This window comes from Drosophila melanogaster, chromosome X, assembly GCF_000001215.4.
Source record: "Drosophila melanogaster chromosome X".
Lineage (NCBI taxonomy): Eukaryota > Metazoa > Arthropoda > Insecta > Diptera > Drosophilidae > Drosophila > Drosophila melanogaster.
In genome coordinates this window covers 2797673-2817693 of record NC_004354.4, presented here as the reverse complement: position 1 = coordinate 2817693, position 20021 = coordinate 2797673, and the positions used below count along the sequence as shown (strand labels likewise).

Here is a 20021-nt window from a genome sequence, read left to right as displayed (position 1 = left end):
TAGACTCTTTATGATTGTCCAGTGAGCTGCGTAAATCTGAGACGATTCCTAAAGGAGGAACGAACCGAAACGATAGGGATGGTGCCATTATTCACGAGTAACTTGTTTCGCCCTGGACGCAGATAAAATTAAATGTACGCAAAATGGCCTCTTTTTTGCGGGGATGGAAAGTGTTGCCCGCTTTCACTTTTTGAGCCCACTGGGTATCACATTTTTTGGTTGGATGCCAGATATATTAAATTCCATTTTACCATCACCGTCGTTGGCCTGTTTTGTTTTGCAAGCTGTTTAAAAATGTATATCCATTGGGGAATTCTTGTTTTGGCCATTTTCGCCAAAACTAGAACCTAAGAAGTATAGCTCCCATGTTACTACTACTACACCCAATTCAAATATCTCCAGCTTTTAAATCACAAATACGAATCCTCTGTGTCTTTTTATTGTATTTCTCCGCCATAATCTGGTTGTCATTCCATCTTGTTCGGCTCCAGTCGAAACGCATAGCTAAAACACTCCCCATTTTGTTGTGCTTGTCATTTGGGCTTTTATTATTATTATACCGAGAATCGAGCACCGAGCAGACCTCCAGTCGAAAAACACTGCCCACGACAAAACAACAAAGGCTCGTATAATGGAATTTATTTTATGGCCAACAGGTAAGAAAAGAAATGTTCCTTGTCCCCTTGGCGTTCTGCTAATTTCGTCCAGCTTTTACTATTTCACAGCAATGGCGGCGAAAATAAGGTAGATCTGAACCGAACCAACGCAGTCCATATGTTCCAAAGCAATATTTTTTAATGCCCCGCCCGGAGGCGCAGGGAACAACACCAGAGGACACCCAAAGACAATTAAAATTTATTCAACGTTCTGCCTGGAGGATTGGGGATGGCCAAAAAGATGGGAAAGTATAAACATAAATATGTAATAAGCGAGGCTTTCCTCGAACCAAAATCGGTGCGGGGGGGGGGGGAAAGCTGTCGGCATTATGCGACTTACATTAGCGTGTTAATGCAATTAAAAAGTCGGCCCAAGGCGACAGGATACCCGAATAAGAAATAATAGCCTGCCAGGACAATGAATCTTTGGACGAGGGAAAAAAATTAAATTAAAAATGCTTTCAATTTCGCAGCATCCTCGAAGGAAAACAATGGATATCCCCGGACTCGCTTTGCCTTAGAACTTCAAACATTCAATGCTAGTGATGCACTTGAATCTGAATTGCTTCAGTTTGGAAATTAGGCTTGCATCACAGCGATTCGTTGTGGCAGATTATTGGGTCAAAGTTCACAAGTATTGAGTCATTATTTAAATATACTGCATAAGCCAAATAGCGTTGCTGCCCTCTGTTTTAAATAGTGAGCTGTGCACTCTGTGCGCGTTCGTGGGGCAAATGTGATGAGAGTCCGAGACCTGTGAACCGCCATACCATCCCCTTGACCCTGTCATTTATTTAAAGCTGCTCTGGGGTCACCAAGCCGCCTGAGCCCCCTTGCCCCCATTTCCCAACCCGCTGCAAAAAGGAGACCATTGGCCCAGCTCACTCATAAATCATTTTCGTGCCGCGCGCTGCCGCAGAATGACACACGACTGCCGCCCAGTTCGCCACCCCCTCTGGCCCAGCGTACACAGCACTCCCCGCACCACTCCCCCTCCCCCGCCACAGGTGGCATATGATCCCATTCCCCCCCTCCCCCCTCCCGCTCTAACCATCATATATACCCAAGAACTTTGTTTGCTCTCATTGTTGGGCTTGTTTGCAGTTCTCGGGGTCACAAATTGTTTTCGAGCTTGCCGGGGTTCCAACAAATTGGAAAGTGTTCCACAAGAAGCACGTGCCACGCCCCCTTCGCTCCCAACGCCCCTGGCCTGTCCGCGGCCATTTAATAATAAGTAATAATAAAGAAGGACCGGACAAAAAAGGGAGAAATTCGCCGGGAACAAAACTTTCTCGGCGACGCGTTTTCATTATTTGAATAAAAATTCAAATTAAATAAGATTAATTTCAGTGTGGGACGACAGAAGGCAGAGAGCTCTTTACATAATTCCACTCAACGCCACTTGAAGATGACTAATGACAGATTGTCCAGTCATCGTGGGCTTTGGTACTGAGAAAAAGCGGCCAACAAAGTGTATTTCGAAGTGCGGACAACTCTTGAAAACGCAAGCACATTAAATAATAAAAATAAAAAGTTAATTAGTATTAAAGTATTTTATTTGCGACAGTTGACAATTCTGACTAAATCTGGATTATTTTTCACTTCATTGCATCACATTTTTTTGCAGTGCACAGTGACGACGGGTAGGTGTTTGAGTATAGGATATTGTCGGCACCCACAGATATGTCACATTTGTCTAGCCAACAAATACTTCATCAAAGTTCCGCAGGAAAACACTTGAGGCTCCTGCGGTGATTTTTCTAAGCTGTCAACTGCAACTGGTCCCCGGAACTGGACATGGCCAGGATATCATCATCAGCAGCAGCAGCAGCACCACCACCACCACCAGCAGCCAACCAGCAGAGATACTAATTGTCATCCATAAGCCTCAGGCGCTGGATGCTCTCGAAATTCGTAGGCGGAAAATTCGGTAGGAAAATCAAGAGAAAAAAAACGCTTGCAAAGAAGTGGTTCACATTGATTTATTAATTTAATTGAATATAACAGATCCATGCTGCTTCATATTTAACGAACAGCCAATGCAACAAAATATTTAAATGCATTAATATGAAAGTGTAACATAAACACATGTTACCATTGGCGAAATGAAGAGCTAAATATTTTTTGATATGTAAGGCGAAAGTACTGTAAAATGTGTGCACATATGATCGAAATAGATTTGCCGTAACATATGCATTAGACGTGGTGTAGACCTTCAGTGATTGATTGCAAACAGCAACAAGAGTGTGGAAATGGCAAAAATATTGCCAAAAATCCAATTGTCAACGCATCCGAATGAAAGAGAAGGGGATTTTCCACTAAAATGCAAAGCAATTAGCAGTTAGCGGGTGGAAAGCACAGGAAACGGAAGACGAAATCCTCACTTTTTTTTTTTAACACCTTCGTTCCCGTGGGTGGCGCCACCTGCCGGCCAGCAACCGCTGCCCAGGAGCTCCAGCTAATGAACAACAAACTTAAGGGTTTTCCGGGTGGAAAAACGTAACGAGAAATGGCAACAAAATATCGTCAATAAGCCAAAAGAAATTACAGAAATTACAGAAATTAAATGAAATGCAATTAACTAGCTAAATGAGCGAAGCCCTTGAGGAAGGGAAATGCTAAAAAGTTGGTCGAGAAAATGAAAAAGTCCGTGGCAAGGGGTGTGGTAGGGGGGGGGGGGTGTTTCCGCCAAGGGGAATGAATCCGATTTGTAAACTTAGAATCACGAATCACGCTTCTGTTCGGTAATTAGCAAATGCAAAATTACACTGTGCACTATGAAAAATAGAAGTCGTGTGAGTGAAAATATATTTCAATTAAAACTTAAGTAATTAATTAAAAAGCCTGCTGTAAAGTAAGTACACTTATCTCGCAAGAGATAATTTATCAAATTCGTCTGTAAATAGGTGCCCATACCATGACTCAACAAAAACTTACTCATTAATATTTAAAGTTCTAAAAAAGTGTGTTTCTAAATTTTAGATCAAATAGCTATATTTTGATTGCTTCAAGTTTATTTTGCCCGTGTGCTGTAGTGGTGGTGGCAGGGGGGTCACCTCCATAGGAGTATCCTTCCAGTGGATGGCATTGCCGGCGGCTCATCCTTGATTCCTTGGCCATGCAAATGAGTTGGATTTATGCATCCCAGTTGGCTCTCGTTGGAGCTCCATCTTGCTGCTCCTTCCGGGAATTTTCGATGCACATCGATTGATTTCGCATCAACGCAAAATGCGAAACGGATTATTAAACTTGCCACTGGCCAGGTGTGTACCGTGCAGCAGAGCCACTAGGCAAGCCACTGGGAAAAGCGGTCGGGGACAGCGGCAGGGCACGAAGTGGAAGACAATTTTGCAGCTGCTGCAATTTTCGATAAATTCTTTGCTCAAAAGATGCGCCGGGTAAATGGGAAAGGGGGGGGGGGGGCGGAATGGTGTGGAATGGGGCGGAATTGGACGGCATGGGATGCAGCAGATATTTCATTCATTTCCATAATTTTAATAAAATTGAAGAAAAATATTCAAGGCAGTTCCGCAGAAGCAGCGACAGCGGCGGACGACGGCGAAATGAAAAGCGGAAAATGTGAAAACGCAAAATATGCGGCTATGTAATAGCGGCCACGTCACACGCACAGTGACACCAATATCATCGAAAAGTTGATTAATTAAGAATAACAGCACCGAACGTATCACCCATACATATTTACAAATAATTTATTTCGAAATTTTTCATTTCATTTCAAATCAATATCAATATATGTGCATCATTTCATTTTATACACATGTTGCCTTCCATTTCCGCTTCACTGTGCTTGATTGCTGCTGCTGGCATTTTCATCGTCTTCATTCCAATTGGGTTTCCGCAAGTTTATTTTCCTTTTCTACCTGGCCCGTATGGTTTTGTTTTTTTCTCCTACTTCTATGCTATACGTGTGCTGCTATTTACCCCTTGCAGATGACGTCCCTGCACCTGCCCCTGCCCCAGATCCTGATCCATATAAATATTATCCCATGAGGAGCGATGTGGGACCATGTCAAGCAAATGACATAATTCAGTTGCTGGCAAAGTTTTTGACTGATGCCATGACAAGCGAAACCCTCCTCTCCCCCTTCTCAACCCAGCAACCAGCACCTTCCATGATTTCTTGGCCAAAAGTTCAACGTTGGATTCTGATGCTCGCTGATTGCCGACCATCTTGCCGAACCACTCATTCTCATGCCTTTTTAAAAGCACTGAAAGAAAAATCTAAATTTCATATTATCACTTTGTGATATTAATCAATAAGCTCTTTAACAATATTACATGAAAGCTAAACCAGAATTTATTTAAAATCAATTTGCAAATAGCTGCGAAACATTGTGTTTCGAGAACGCGCATTTTGCGAGTGCATTTATTTTTGAAAGAAGAACAAGCGCAAGCATGACAGGAGCCAAAGGATATGTCACCAGGTGGAAGTGCGCATTTAATCCAACCAAAAGTCCTAACATCAACAGCCAAACTGTTTCACAACGCAGAGCAAAAAGAGTCGAGTCAAGGACTCAAAGTCGAGGGGTTAATACCAAACATGTGCCGCCTCTAAACAATGAAAATGACTTTCGCCGACAGGGAAAATTGTGAATAAAAAAAAAAATAATAATAAGAAAAAAAAACAACAAATGCAAGGGCAAATTAAAATGTTCAAAAGTTTTCAGGACATTTCAGGCCGGGTGAGCTATTTGCCCTTTTCTTCATGGCAAATTTACGAGGTTCCCCGTAAAGCCACTTGAAAGCATCTCTCGCTCATAACTCATGATGTTTTGGGCCCCTCCTTGGCCCTAAATCTTTTTTTTTTTTATTATTTATTTTATTTTCCCCCTTTTTGCATTGGGCTTTTAATTACGCCCAAGCCCCTGCAACATCAGAATGGCCCGAAATTAATTTAGCCAAATCATGGGGAATCAACAGGAGTAGGCCCAAAAAAAAAAAAAAAAAAGAGAAACAAAAAGGTCATGTGCGTGACGAAAGGGGAAAGAGAGTGGGGGGAAGAGCCGAATAATAGAATAGAATGGTATGGAATGGAAGAGGCACATGCAAACACAAACACAAGGGTTAAGCAGCCTCCACATGTGTGGGCGTGTCCCGGCCCCCCTTTTTTTATATTTATGGATACTACGTGTTGTAGTGGGCGTGTTATGGCCATCCCACCTTCTATTTCGTTGCCGTTTTTAGGGCCAAAGCGACAACATAAAACAGTCGTAAAATTTATTAAGTGACATTTTTGTGTATGTAAAATAAAGTAGCCGGAAAAAAACACAGGCATAATCATAAAGCAAACCAGCAGAAAAATGTAATAATAAAACGACAAAAACAGGAGAAAAACATTTGCTGGACAAACGTAATTAGGCAATGGAAAATTAAACAAACAAAAAAAAAGAAGGACACACACACAAGTTTGTACACAGCCAAGAAATGGAAAATGTTACCCACCGAATTTGCCTCGGAATTTTTGCAATCAATTAAATATGAATTAATTGCCTTGTTGTCTTCGCTTCGTTTTGGCCAAGTTCACTTGCTAATTTTACATTTCCTAATTGCTCATCAGTCGCTTGATTGTTAGCCACGCCCCCCACCCCCAGCAGAACGCCCCCCTTTCGCGGACTCTCGCTCATTTAGCTGGTTAATTGCATTTCATTTAATTTCCGTCATTTCTTTTGCCCTATTGACGATATTTTGTTGCCATTTCGTAACGTTGCTCCAAGTTTGTTGTTCATTAGCGTGCCAAAGTTGCTCCCAAATCTGCAAAGGGGCTGGCCGCTAGGTGGCGCCACACCGGCGACAAAAGCCGTTCAAAGGGGTCGAATTTCTTGGCCACCTTGGCCATCTCAATCTCTTTGCTCTTTCACTGTTTCACTGCTAATTGCACGGCATTTAAGTGTCCCCCAATTTCCACTCCCCACGCTCCCACATTGTATCGTTTTAAAAACATTTTATTTGCAGAATTTATAGGTGCTGTAAAAGTGTAAGTTCCAAATTGCATTCAACACCCTTGAACTTAAATCATTTTTAAACTCCAAGCATAAACTTTTATTAAAGCTTGAGCGCTCATAGATCCTCCTAATTTATATAAACAAAATCCGCTGGTGTTCATTATATTTCAACCAGTTCGATGGATTACATTTTAACACATTTTAAGTCCAAAAATTCGCACAACAATTATGACTGTAATTATTTATGATAACAAGCCATTAAAAGTTCCACCAATTGCCATTATCTTTGCTAAATAAATGTTCAAAAATTAACAATTGCCTATTAATTTGGTTCAGTTTTTGGTAATAATGGAGCAGCTGCCCCCGGATCTTCCTCCTCGTCTACGGTATCCGCTTTTCCCCTCGATGGATTTTCAGTTGGCGATTGCGAAACGAACGGGAGCGAATGATTCAATTGCCAGGGATAAACAACGCCATGCCGCTCCATGATGCCGATTTTCTGCTGGGGCCTCAGGGCGAAGGAGAAGGTCCTTTGGATCAGGCTTAAAGGCTTGGCCTCCAACTGCAGTGCGTTGTACAGTTCGACCTTCTTGCGCGTCAGTATGTGGGTGGTGGGTGGACTTATGGCCTGGTTAACACAGTTATCGCGCCACAGTTCGAATTCCTCCTGGGTGAAGTTCAGGTTAGAGACATCGTTAATCTCGTGCTGCATCTCCAGGTCATCGTAGCGCAATCGCAGCGCCACATTCGTGGGTATCTGCTCCACTTTGTAGCCAAAGTCCAGTTCGCAGATGCCCAGCACCTCGGCGATTCGATGATCAGGCAACTCTCCCTGCCCACTGACATTCACGCGGACAAAGCATCCAGTGACGGCCTGCTCGAAGGCGGGTCGAACCAGAAGCAGACCGATTCGATGGCGGCTCAGACGTAGCAGCTCCAACTGATCGCGACTGGTCACCGGTAGATCCGGAGTTGGTGGCTTCTCGTAGCCATTCACCCACGACTCGTTCTCGTCGTCGATCCGCAGAGGCGAGGCGCGAAGATTCCTCAGTTCGCGGACTATTTCCGCTGCCGGACGACGAACGTGTCGGGATCGCTGGTTAGACATTTAAGTGGGCTTATGTGAGCTTCGCCAAAAAGGTTTCCTCAATCAACATTCGAACAATTTTTTAAGGGTTTCGGCTTGTTACTTGACCAAACCAAATTGTGACAACTGAATCCGTGGGGGCGACAGCAAACCCGAATAAATTTGTGCTCAACTCGAAAATGGTAGCCACATTTCAAAAACTCGAGTAAGTATAGACCGTAAAGCTGTAGAATATTTTGCAGGGCACTCATTTCGTTCTTTTTTTTTTTCTAGCTGATCCATTTGAATGCATTTAACGACCCGCCTTCGTTTTATGCCCTCCATAAATGCCAGGGGCCAAACTATTAAATTTATATTAATTTCGTAGTTTTTCCTTGGCTAGCATTTCACTTGGCACCCGCTGCTTAAGCCCACATTTTCCCCCCTTGCCGATTATATATACCTGCTGGGGTTGAAAGGAGCGAGAGTGGGTTGGATCTTTTCCCATTTGGCAAAAGATTTATTATACAATTGCTTTAATTACAGTTGCAGCTAATTGTATGCGGACCTCCCGGGCAGATGCTACTTTTGATGCTGGCACAGAGCCCATTCAGTGGGTGGTGGATGCCTGGCTACTGGCTACTGGATATAGTGGGTAATCGGTAGTGGAAAGTGGGTAGTGTATGGTGTATGGTGGCGAGTTAATGGAAGGACGGTGGTTGCCTGATGGAAGGGTAATGCAAAATCTTTGCATGCTTTGTATGTGAGTCTGCATAAATAACTTGGTTGTATGTGTGGCACATCGAAAATGCTGCTCACGCACAAATTCTCCTCGCTCTGCTTGTCGTCCTTGCGACCCCCTCCTGACACCCCCTGCCAACCACCACCTTCAACAGCACCTCATTTTGGAGTCTCCCTCAGCCAGTTCCTTTGGATCCGCCGCCCCATCCTTCAGCATGCGCATACACTTAAGGGCAAACTCGTTTATGCAAGCTCAGTCATCATCATCATCATCATCATCATCATCATCGTCATCATCGGCATCATCGGCATCATCGGCATCCACATCCATATCCTTGTCCACCGCCACATCAGCATCGCTATTCAGGCCATCTTCTCCTCCCCTGCTCAAGTATCCAACACCTCATCTCATCTTCGATGAGCTGACCAACAGAAATTCCCTTCGATTTCAATGATGCTTTCTTTTTTTTTTTTTTTTGGCCATAAAGCGAAAGAAACACTGGCAAAAATTGGTAATTAATCGGTTATATTGGATTTATAAATAAATTATAAATTATAATAGAAAAATCAAAATTTAATGGAATCTTTTTAGCAGGCAAATGAAAATATTTCCTGCTTAAGAGATATCTACAAATTGGCGTAATTTATGGAGATGGCGCGTGGGAGACAATCCCTCGGGCGAACTTTTGAAACAAATCATGTGGCGTTGAAGTTATTAAAACGGCGTAAAACTGAACATCATGCGAATAATTTAAACACTGGATGGCTATGAGTGTGAAAAATCCTAGAAAATTCTAAACGCCATGAGACCCATCCATCATGACGGCATCAGCTGGTCCAACTGGAGGACCCAACATCAAGTCGACGAGGCTCAAGAACTTTTCCTCGAACACCTTTAGGCCGGGGGCGCGGTACAGTCACCACCGCCATGGAGGCCAGTTGGCCACTCCTTGACGTTGACAGGCTGTGCACAAAGTTTGCGCCCATGAGTAGTGTCATGGGTAGTACGTAGTACGTACGTATGTATGTATGTACCATAGGCAAAAGGCGGTGGAGAAGCTGCGAAGGAGGCCGGAACCCTCGTCCAGCTGGCTGACATGCCAAGCCCTTAACCCTTTGCAGTGCTGCCAGCAGTGCTCTTCGGTCCTCAAACCCTAATGAAGTGCAAGAATATATATATGGAAGCTAGTACGAATAACTATTAGGATCCACCATTTTTTTCCCCCTCTGCTAATTACTGCTCACCACTTAAATCAAACGTTCACTAGTTACTAGTTAGCATTTGAGCTGGACTTCTTGATTCAAGTTGCTGGAATGCAAACGCACCCACGAAATTCAAAGGCTCAAGTGCTGGCAAATTCCCGTACCATAAATGGCGGAGGACACAGGCTGGCTGCGAACGAATCTAGGATACGGATACCCGTGTCAAAAAAAAAAAAAAAAATAAAAGGAAAGACACAAGGCGGAGCGGGCGGTAAATGTGACTAGGCCAGGGGCAGTTGCCAGTTGCCGGTTGCCGGTTGCCAGTTGCGAGGTGCCAGTTGGCAGCGAGGCAGGGAAACTTGTTTGTTGCACAGAAACAAAGCGCTTCTGCTTTTCATGTAAAATGACAGAAACAAGTGTTAATGGTTTTGGGCTTAGCGGGCGGGGGGCGGCGTGGGTTAAGCTAAGTGAAGGACGACGAACGCAGAATGGACAACTGGAAAATCTGCAGTCCAAGCAGATTAGATATCATATTAAAGGTGTGGCGGAATGGAAGCTACAGTCGCGTTTCTTAAAAAGCCAACGTATTTCATATTTGTAAGCTTGAAATACTTTGCAGTTATGAATATGCTTAATTTGTGGAACACAAGATCACATTCTGTTTGGATTTAGATTCAATTGGATCTTAAATCTATTAAAACGAAAACTGATTGAAACCGCAGCTAGTTATTTGTTTTTTGTTTCGTTTTCTGCCCTGCATTTTTTATCGTGCTAATTTGTGGTCTTCCTTTATGACAATCAAATCTGGTTGCGTGTAAGTCTTACTTCCGATTTTTTTAGGCTTTTCTCTGTTCCGTCCACTTGCTTCTCCGGATCTCTACTTTCTACTTTCTACTTTCTGCTCTTTTACGATTTTCCACCCGCTTCGCGCCCCACAATTTTCCAGTCTGGGCCAATTTCAGTGTGAAACCACCGCAGTCTGCCCCGCAAAACCCGAAAACCCAACCACTAGACCCTGCCACCAACTACCCCCCCTCCTCCTTGTTGCTTCTTTTCCACTCCGCCTCTGTCGCTGTCTGTGACGTGAGCTCTTTTGCTATTTTGAGTTGGATTTCTCTGCTTGCTTTTTTCTGGTTATTTTTTTTTTTCAGTACACTTTTTTTTTTGTGCTGTGCAGTTGCAGCTTTTTGCATTTTACCTCCAGGAATTTTTCGTTCCGTATGCATATGCAAATGCCTCGGCCTACATGTGTCGGTGTCTGTTACCCCACAAAAAAAAAAAAAAAAAAAACAGAAAACCTCTTCTGTGCTGTCCTTTCTCCACCCCCCCTCCCCATGTCTGGCATATGGGAAACTTTTGCCAGCATGTTGCCTACTGCAGTTTTTTCCCCATTCACTTCTTGCTGATTCCGGACACCAAACCCCCCACCCGCCCAGCTTGCCACGCCCCCTTGCTACGGTGCAGAATTACAATAATGAAAATGTATTTGCAAAACTCGCCTAATTAGTTGAATATGAGCCATGTTGGGGATTCAAATATGCACAGGCAAGATGTCAGACAGGGACAGCATGCGGGAGTGACAAGGAGGCAGTGAAAACGAGTGAGTAAGAGTTAGGGGGGAGGGGAGAGGGGAGAGTGTATGACACAGATAGCAAACACGAACTGCAAAACGATAAAAACACAAAAAAAAAAAAACAGAAATTATTCCTCAAGTGCACTGCTATTGTTTGACAGGCAACAAGAAACCGTTTACTGCAGCAGTTCCTCTATATTATCACTCGATTTTCCATCTTCAATGGCTAAAAATTAAGAACCTAACTCAATACTGTGTTGCACTAATTACATCTCTTGGTCTTTAAAGTAATGCCCTCAATTTGTAAAATATCAAATTAAGCATGCGAAGCAAAATCGGTGGAAAAATTTGAGTTTGGGCACATAAACCTTTTGTTATATTAACCCACTTTCGCCGGCGGGGGCAAGTGTTAAAGTTGTCGAGCGCATTGAACGCACCTGCTACACTTGTCCTTCGCTTTTGACTTTGGCTTCAAAACAAAGAAGTAAAAAGCGCGAAATTATGATTTCCACCTTACCTTTGGCTCAGTTTTATGCGTTTGGCAGCAGGTGAGAGCATAAATTTGTTGCCCCCGAAAAAGTTTCTTTTCTAAAGTAGAAAAAAAAAATAAAATAAAAAAAATATACACGCCTGTCGAACAAGAGCAAACATAATCGACGGGCATTCGACAAGCAAATTTACACAAATCACCACATTAGTGGGTGCTGTGGGCGCAGTGGGCGTGGCAGATAGGAGCACACATCATAATCACAACACATCAAGTGACAATCAAAACCGCAAACAGACAAACGGCATCTCAGAGCAGGCTGTAAGTGATATGTGTGTGTGTGTGTGGGGGGGAGGGGGGGGTCGGTGGCATTCATTGGGGGGTTAAGGGTGATCCTGCTGTTGGCCGGGGATTTTCCTCGGTGTGGGAAAACTCCCCAGAGCGTGGGCGTCCCACATGTGTCCGTAATGACGATTAACTGCTGAGCCGCAATTAACTGTGAACAGGCGGAAATACACTGAATGACAGCTGGAAAAGCGAGCAGGGTGAGCAGGAGCTATCCAGGGGCGGTGAGCAAAAGCCAGGAAAATCGAAGAAAAGCGGCATCCACAGGAAGCGTTCGCTAAGGACAGAGTCAAGGTGAAACATGTATATAGCCAATAAGTGGGACAAAAATATAGGAAATTTATTTGAAAATTTATTAAATAAATACATTTAAATTATTATTATAAATTGGCTTAGCTATGCGAAGTTAATTCCACAAAAGTAAACTTAATATTTTGGCCCACAAGCGCGTTTATGAACGAATGAATCAGAAGGCGAAGTGAATGAAGCCAAGTGAATAAATGATTCATATTTGATTTGTGACCAGAGAACTTGTTTCTATCTTCTGTATATCGTACTCCCCCTGGTTTTATTAATAAATAAAATGGAAAAATTGGAGCATATGTGGGAGTTTTTCCTTCACTTGCCACCGGAGGGGTGGGTGTGAGTTTCTGATATGAATGAGTGCCGACAAAGGCAAACAAATGCGCAAATAAATCGAGTTGGGTGGGTGGCAAAAGTGGCAGGTGGGTGGACGGACAGGCGGGGATTATGAAGGACAGCTGAGGACGGATAATGATTATGATGGCGCCCACCTAGGCAAGCATTTTGGCCCAGCTTTGGATGACAATTGCAGCGCATATCCGCTTCCGGTGGCCACCAACCACCAACCACTACCCCTCTGCCTACACACACAGGCACACAGACGCACAGCCACAGGACATTTATCCTAATCGCACACACACACACACACACACGCGGAACACTGAGAGCTTATTTATGTGCCCAACTTCTTTTCGACATTGTTCTTTTATTATTTTAGTCCTCGTCCCGACCGACCGACCGACCTGCCCTACCCTACCTTCCCGACCGCCCGAATCATCCTGCCATTTTTGTCGCAATTTAGCTAAAAGCGTCGTCTAAGAGGAAGTCCTTTTTATACTCGCATTCCCCACCGTCGTTGTCCTTAATCTCATTCCACATCGGCTGCTGCTGCTCCTTTTGACATGCCCTCATAAAGGAAAAGTCGGCGAAAATGGGGGGTGTGGCCGGAAAAGCGACGGCTCACCAAACCGCCTTTGTCCTTTTGATATAGCATATCCTACATTGCGCAAGAGATCTCGGAAATTGTGAGCCATTTCCCAAGCACTTAATCGATTAATTAAAGGCAATCAATCAGGATACTCCTGCCGGGTTTCTTGTTAATTTTCACTATTATGGCATGTTTACCTGTTTTCTACCTGTTACTCGCTTTTTAACGAACCTAGTACAAGTCTTTGCCTCTGCAACTAACGAGTATAAGTATACATTACTGATGTGCATTACAAAAACCGTGTACGCCACTTACTGTCTGCAGCTTTATCTCCACTTCATTCCACGTGCTTTGATTATAATTTTGTATTTTCCCCTCGTATTTTCCGAGCCCATTTCCCAACTATATTGAGAGTGGAAAACAGTTAAAAGTTGAGTTTCGTTCCTCGTTAAGTTTCAGTGCACGGCCGTTAGGTGGCGCTTTATGGGCACATTTCAGCGTTTTCCATATGTTCTTAGTACATTGCGAGAAATATGCCCAGTGATATATGAAAAGTTCGCTAATTTCCTTAGAAATAAATTAAAAACTATTAAAGTTACTGCATGCGAAGCGGTAGAAATTTATTTCCTATCTGCGATTGAAAAAGACACATCTGGAGGATTTGTGAGCATGGAGATCCTGTCAAAGTTCTGTCTTTTTTTTGAATTTAATATGATTTTTTCCCAGTGTTCTGCTCCAGTTGCCAGTTGCCAGCGACTTGACTTATTACTCGCAGTAAGAGCAACACACACATGTGTGCCTGTAAAAATGAAAACGGTGCTACAAAAATGAGAAATGAAGAATGACAACATCAAATTAGCTTCATAAAAATGTCGACTCGCTCAGTGCCACTGAGTTTTTGGGTGGTTGGTGTGAAACAATACAGTTTATAAAAATGAGAGTGCAAAAATATTTTTATGATAAATGATTGTGAACGAGCACGTGAAGGGGGTAGGGGGAGCCGAACTTGGTGCCAAGGACATTCCATAGACATAAACGTGCTGCTGTCAACCGCACACGCACATGCCGGCACACCCACACACGCACGCCCACACGGGGACATCTATAGGACAGGAGCATTTTGGCGTCGACGTTGACATTGACGCCATTTCCGGCCGACGCGGGATGGCGGGTGGAGGGTGGAGGGTAGCGGGAAAAGCGGAAAAGTGGCAAAGGTACGGCAGCAACAGTTGTCCTTTGTCACCAGCCCCGCGCGCCGAGTTTCGACATTTCCAAAAACCCCCTTCCATCCCCCCCCTCCCCCTACCAAGCAACACAGGAATTTTCCCACACCCGCGGCGACATGTGTCGCACTCACACTGATGTAACCTAGACCAGTTGTCTGATACACACATATATATCTCGCTTGTTTTTTACGACAAGTTAGCGATCTTGTTGTCGAATTGAAGTGATAAGTACAGGGAAGTATTAAGCATGGCTTTTAAGCTAGTTAATATAATACTTAATTGTAAAATTTAAAAAAAAAAACTAAAAATTACGTCAAGTTCCTTTGACAGCATCCCATTGAAATCGTTTCATTTGAGCCGCCGAGTCGTCACTTGACACTCAATGAATCCAGCGTTAATTTCCAATATTGTACAGCTTTTAAGGACTCTTACAAAACCACTTCGCCATCTGTTGCGGTGTTCCATATAAACTCAATATTATGATAATACCAAAAACCGTACAATTCCATTGGCAAAAGTTATTGACCGCATGCCGAAAGTTTCATAGATTGGAATTATTTTGGCTTCTGTGCCGGTTGCTTGGCAAGTTTTGCGTGTACAGTCAACCGAAACTTATTATTAATATCCTTTAGTGTGCTGCAGTGTGGATTTTACAGCCAAGCTTAGCTTTTGCTATTTGTTTAATTAGATTTCTCAAGTGGGAACCTCAGAAACCGCACATTTTCTCAAGACTTGACTTGGGCGGAGTTCCGTTCGAGGGGGCGGGGCTACCATTGCAGGCGACTGGGCTGCAATTTTTCGAACTGTTGCTCTGGCAGGGTAGGGGGGGCGGGGGGGAGGAGGAGAGGGAAAACCACAGAAGGAAATCCCACGGCCAGTTTTCCAGCGCCCCTTGACCCCTGCCCCCTGCCCATTCCCTCGAAACAAAGCTATTTTTCTGGGCGACTCTGCGTCGCTGTCTCGCAAATATTTCAGTGAGAACTTTAGAATTTTGTGCACTTTACTTGCGGTGAGCAGAACTCGCAAAGTTTTTCTCCAACCTTAGGAACTGGAAAACCCGAGTGACCGCATCAAAGAGCCACTGCGAGGGCCATTTGTAAACAGACAAAAGCTAATAGCTGCGGCACGAAAACTTTCACCAACAACCAACAACGAAACTTGCACTTCCTTCTCTCAACTAATTCCGGTTTTCATCTAATATTTTGTGCTCTCATTGTTTCTTCGTAAGTATTTCACAGATTTCCATCCGACTCAATTACGAATTTGGTCTAGAAGAGTGCGGCTTAAAGGTGCGCTAAGGAAAATGAACGTAAACCTAGCTGGTGTATTATGCAAATTGAATAAGCGGTAAGGCGAAAATTAGCTGATTTTTCGCAGAATTCACAAAAGGTACACATGCAGCCAGGAACGAGAAGGCAAAATTCTTCTTCTGCTAATTCTGCTGCATACTTCTAGGCAGCTTGAATTTGTAATTGCGATATCTCCTCAAAATACCGACACTCAGGCGCTGTCTACGTTTAAAACTCTCCTTGGGTTAATCGCAAAGTGCTCTAATTGAATTTCATTTCGCATTAAAGCGCCCCAGTGGGCGTGGCCCAGGGGGGGGGGGTGGTGCGGTGTGTGGGTTAACCAATCTGGGGCATTATTAAATTATCCCTTAGACACCGCAATCGCACTACCCCCTGGATTTCCCTTTTTCCTCAACACCCTCCCCCCCGCCACCAGCGCACACGGTCTTGGCTTTTGTTATTATGAGCTTTGCTTTGGCTTTTTGCCACTTTTCAGTTTGGTGCCAGGCACTTTTTAGCCATTAATCTTCTTTGACGCGCTTAAATCACATGAATAACAAATTAGATGGCATATTAGTACGTGGCTTTACCGCCTTTGTAATAATTTTTTTTTTTTTTTAAGCCCAACATAATGTCAAATGTTGTGGCACCAAAAAAGAGAGCGAAAAAGGAAAGAATGCAAAAAGAAAGGGAAATGAGGATGAAAATTAAATAACAAAAGGATCTCGCTCCCTTGGCTCTATATATTTTTGCATAATTCATTGGCCTGTCTAACGGTGCGTATACGTTATCCCCACTTTCCCTTGAGTTTTTCCATTTCACCCCTCCCCCCTCCACACACACACACACACACTCACACAGACGGCATGCACATGTATTTATAAATATTTTTCGCCCCTTTGTGCTGTCAGTTTGCTAATTAGCTACGCATTTTCATTGTCGTTAAAAACTCCATTCACATGCATATTTACTCACTCCGCCGAGTATATTATTCATTTTGTTCGCCTTGTGTCCCCCTCATTCTTTTAATGCAATTTAATTATTTTACTATATGTTTGCGTCACAGACAGAAAAGAGAAAAGCCCATGTCTTCTGACATGTGCCATATACCCCCGACCTCTGACCTCTTCCTGCCTGCTTTACTTCACATTTTGATAAATTATATGCATTTTTAATCTAATTAAATTGCAAAAGGCGGCAAATGTCACTGGCTGACTGCTGTTTGTTATTGTTGTCGTTGTCTTCCGATTTGTGATGATTAATGGGTGATATAACTTAGAAATAATTCCCGAATTGGTGTGAGAGTGCTAGCATTGCCCAGTGTTTATCTAATAATATTCAAAATTGGCGCACTTTAACAACTTTTCGAAATGCGCAAAAACAAAAATGTAAATCGCCTTTATCCTCTTATTTTCAAACTATTTCATACATATATATATATTTTTTTTTTTTTTGTTGAGGAGCACTGCCCGAAAAGAAATTCCTATAGGCAGATTTATCATCATTTCGCGGGATTTGGCCATCCATTAAATATCCGCCTATAAACATGGCCTGGAAATAATTTCGCGATAAGCTCAAACCATGGACAAATATGCATATTTATGTATTTATGTGTGTGCTCCCATAACGGGATTCGCTATATATACATATATAAATTTTTTTTTTTCTGTGTGCTTGTTATAACGTGAGTGTATATGCTCTAAAAATATTAGCAACAGCCTAAGAACAATGCGGGAATTTCCTTCAAGTAAAACTTTTGCCCCACTGCAACTTTTGCATCCTTTTCGTCGCGCACATACACTGCAACAAATGGGAGCCAGTTAACTGGCATTCCTGACTCCTCTCAGCCATTGTGCCATAAAGCAGCGCAACTGTTGCACAGATGAGAATAAAACAAAAAAAAAAAAAACAAAAAAACGAGGAAATCGAGGAAAACTTGGGGAAAAGCCACTTGCAGGAAGCTAGTTAGCTAGAGAGAGAAACGGCAGAGCCTGTTGCCACATAAACAGCAAATTTTATTAGATTACACATACGCCGCGTAGTCCCACATGGAGACGAAGAAAGCAACTGAACTGAACTGACTGCATCGCTGGGAAAATCGGTAAGCGGTGGCTGTGTGGTAAGGGTAAGAGGTCACGAAAGGCGGGAAAATCGGGCAAATGCGGCGACGGAAAGCGAAGTCAGAGTGCAAAATTTTTATGACTCCCAACGGATGTTTTGATACGTTTTTATGAGACGCGCGCGTGCTGTAAGCTAACGCCGACTTCCGCTTGCCATAGGCCTCGTCTATAACTCCCGGCCACGCCTCCTCTCCTTCCAGCTACCGCCCGCCCATCGTTTTGACATCCGCACACTGACACTGCCTTATCGCACTGGTGAGCATTTGCTTGATGTCCTCTAATAGAAAACGGCACTCAATTCGAGAAGTAGAGAAACAATTTTAGATACCCTTAAATTTACAATACGCATATTGTTGAGAAATTTTTTTTTAGTCGTGCTCAAACCATCCATCGATTTCAAAACACCCACACAGAGATAGGGCATTCAGCAGGGTATATATGCAAGTATCTAAATATTTACCCGACTCTCTGTCGCATTTACTGCAGGGGACGACCAACTAGGCGAAGATTGGAGTGATTGTCATGAAAAGTCGAATTGGTTTCTGGCGGAGAAGTCGGTTCTTTGCATAAACAAATTGCCAAACGGAACTCGAATTGATGACACATAAAAGCGAAGTAAGAGCAAAATAAAGTGAGGGTGGCCAAAAAATGTCCAAAGGACCATAGAATTTTATTTACCAATAAATGGAAAAAACACCGTGGGTAAAAAGGGTTCCTTCAAACAGAGGAACACGCTTTTGAATTTACATTTAATAAAGTATACATATATGTATCTGAGGAATGCGCATCTGTCCGAAAGGAAACACATTTATTTCGAATGCTCTCTCCATGCTCTGCACAGATCTTGGCTAATTTAAATCGGGTGTAACCGAGGAATATCTGGTAAACTTTTACCTCACATCTTTCTTGGCACTTACCCATAAATCTTCACCTCGATGGCTGACAAACGTTTAACTCCATGGCTTCGACGTCATTTGGTTTGAAGTTGTGCGACTAACTAACTATGTGACCCGAACCCATAACACATTCCTCTCTTTAAAAGTTGCCCAAACTTTGGCAGCAGCCCTCTCACATTATCCTTGGCCCCCGGAAAACTCCAGTACCCCACCCCCCCACCACCACCACCGACCATTTACCACTTTTGCCACTTTTTCCATGGATCGTACTTTTCGGGGCATGGCAAATGGCAGCGCTGATTTACTTTGCAATTACAGCCAACTGAGTGCCTTAGATGAAAGTGGGCGCCGGCTGAGGTTGGTATGAGGGGAGGGGGGGCGTGGCCCTTAGAAAGGGGGACCAAAGCAATGAACTAGAAAGCTGTCTGATTAGCGTGCAGCTAGCAAAAGTTTCTCCACTCACACACACACAAACACATACACAGATTTATTGAGCCCGCTGTCCGCGTCAATAATTTGCATGGGTTAAACGTACAGAGGCAAGAAAATCTGGGGGTTAAGTCAACCCAGACCAACCCCCCCAACCCCCCACCAGACCGCACTTCCTGTGACAATGGCTGGGGACTTACCTTTGCCGATATATATATATATATATATATATATACATATGTATGTAGGTGTGACTGTGCGGAGAGAGTATAAAAGTGTGTGTTGAAAAAAACTTTCTACGCCTCAGTTCAAGTTACTTCCTTTTCGCTTTTCAATACGGTGTTATTGCATTGCATTGTGGAATAGCAAACCAATTTAAAGAATCCCAAAGGTAGGGCAAAAAAAAATGTTCAATTGCAGGGCTAATAAGCAAAAATCAAGTTAAGGCCACTCTAAAAAAAATGAACTGCATACTTATACGTATGCAATTAACTTTATTATTGATTTAGAGCGCATAAAAACGGCAAACTAATTAATTACAGCATTCCCTTAGAGCATTTCATAATCGGTTTTAAGCACTTTTTGTTGTAATGCCATTTTTCAGCTCTTTCGCTGCTGCGACAGGCGAGTGACAATAAATTGTTAAGTGCAAAAAGTTTACAGCATTTGAGTGAGTTAGTAATGGCAAACACACACGAACACGAACTTCAAGACGGTCTAAACCCGATTCGAGCTCCACTCAACCAACATCGAAGAAGCCCCATAAGTGTCACTGAGCGAAAAACTCGGTTAGTTG

The 20021-nt window shown here is 43.2% G+C and overlaps 2 protein-coding genes across 4 annotated transcripts in view; both read right to left on the bottom strand.

Moving 5' to 3' along the window:
* kirre (kin of irre) overlaps positions 1 to 20021 on the bottom strand; it is a 394149-nt gene that overhangs the window by 316839 nt on the left and 57289 nt on the right. The window lies entirely within an intron of this gene.
* On the bottom strand, positions 6848 to 7813 carry CG12498 (uncharacterized protein). The gene has a single exon (NM_130674.2). The coding sequence runs from the start codon at positions 7725 to 7727 to the stop codon at positions 6942 to 6944; it is 786 nt and encodes a 261-aa protein (NP_570030.1). The 5' UTR covers positions 7728 to 7813; the 3' UTR covers positions 6848 to 6941.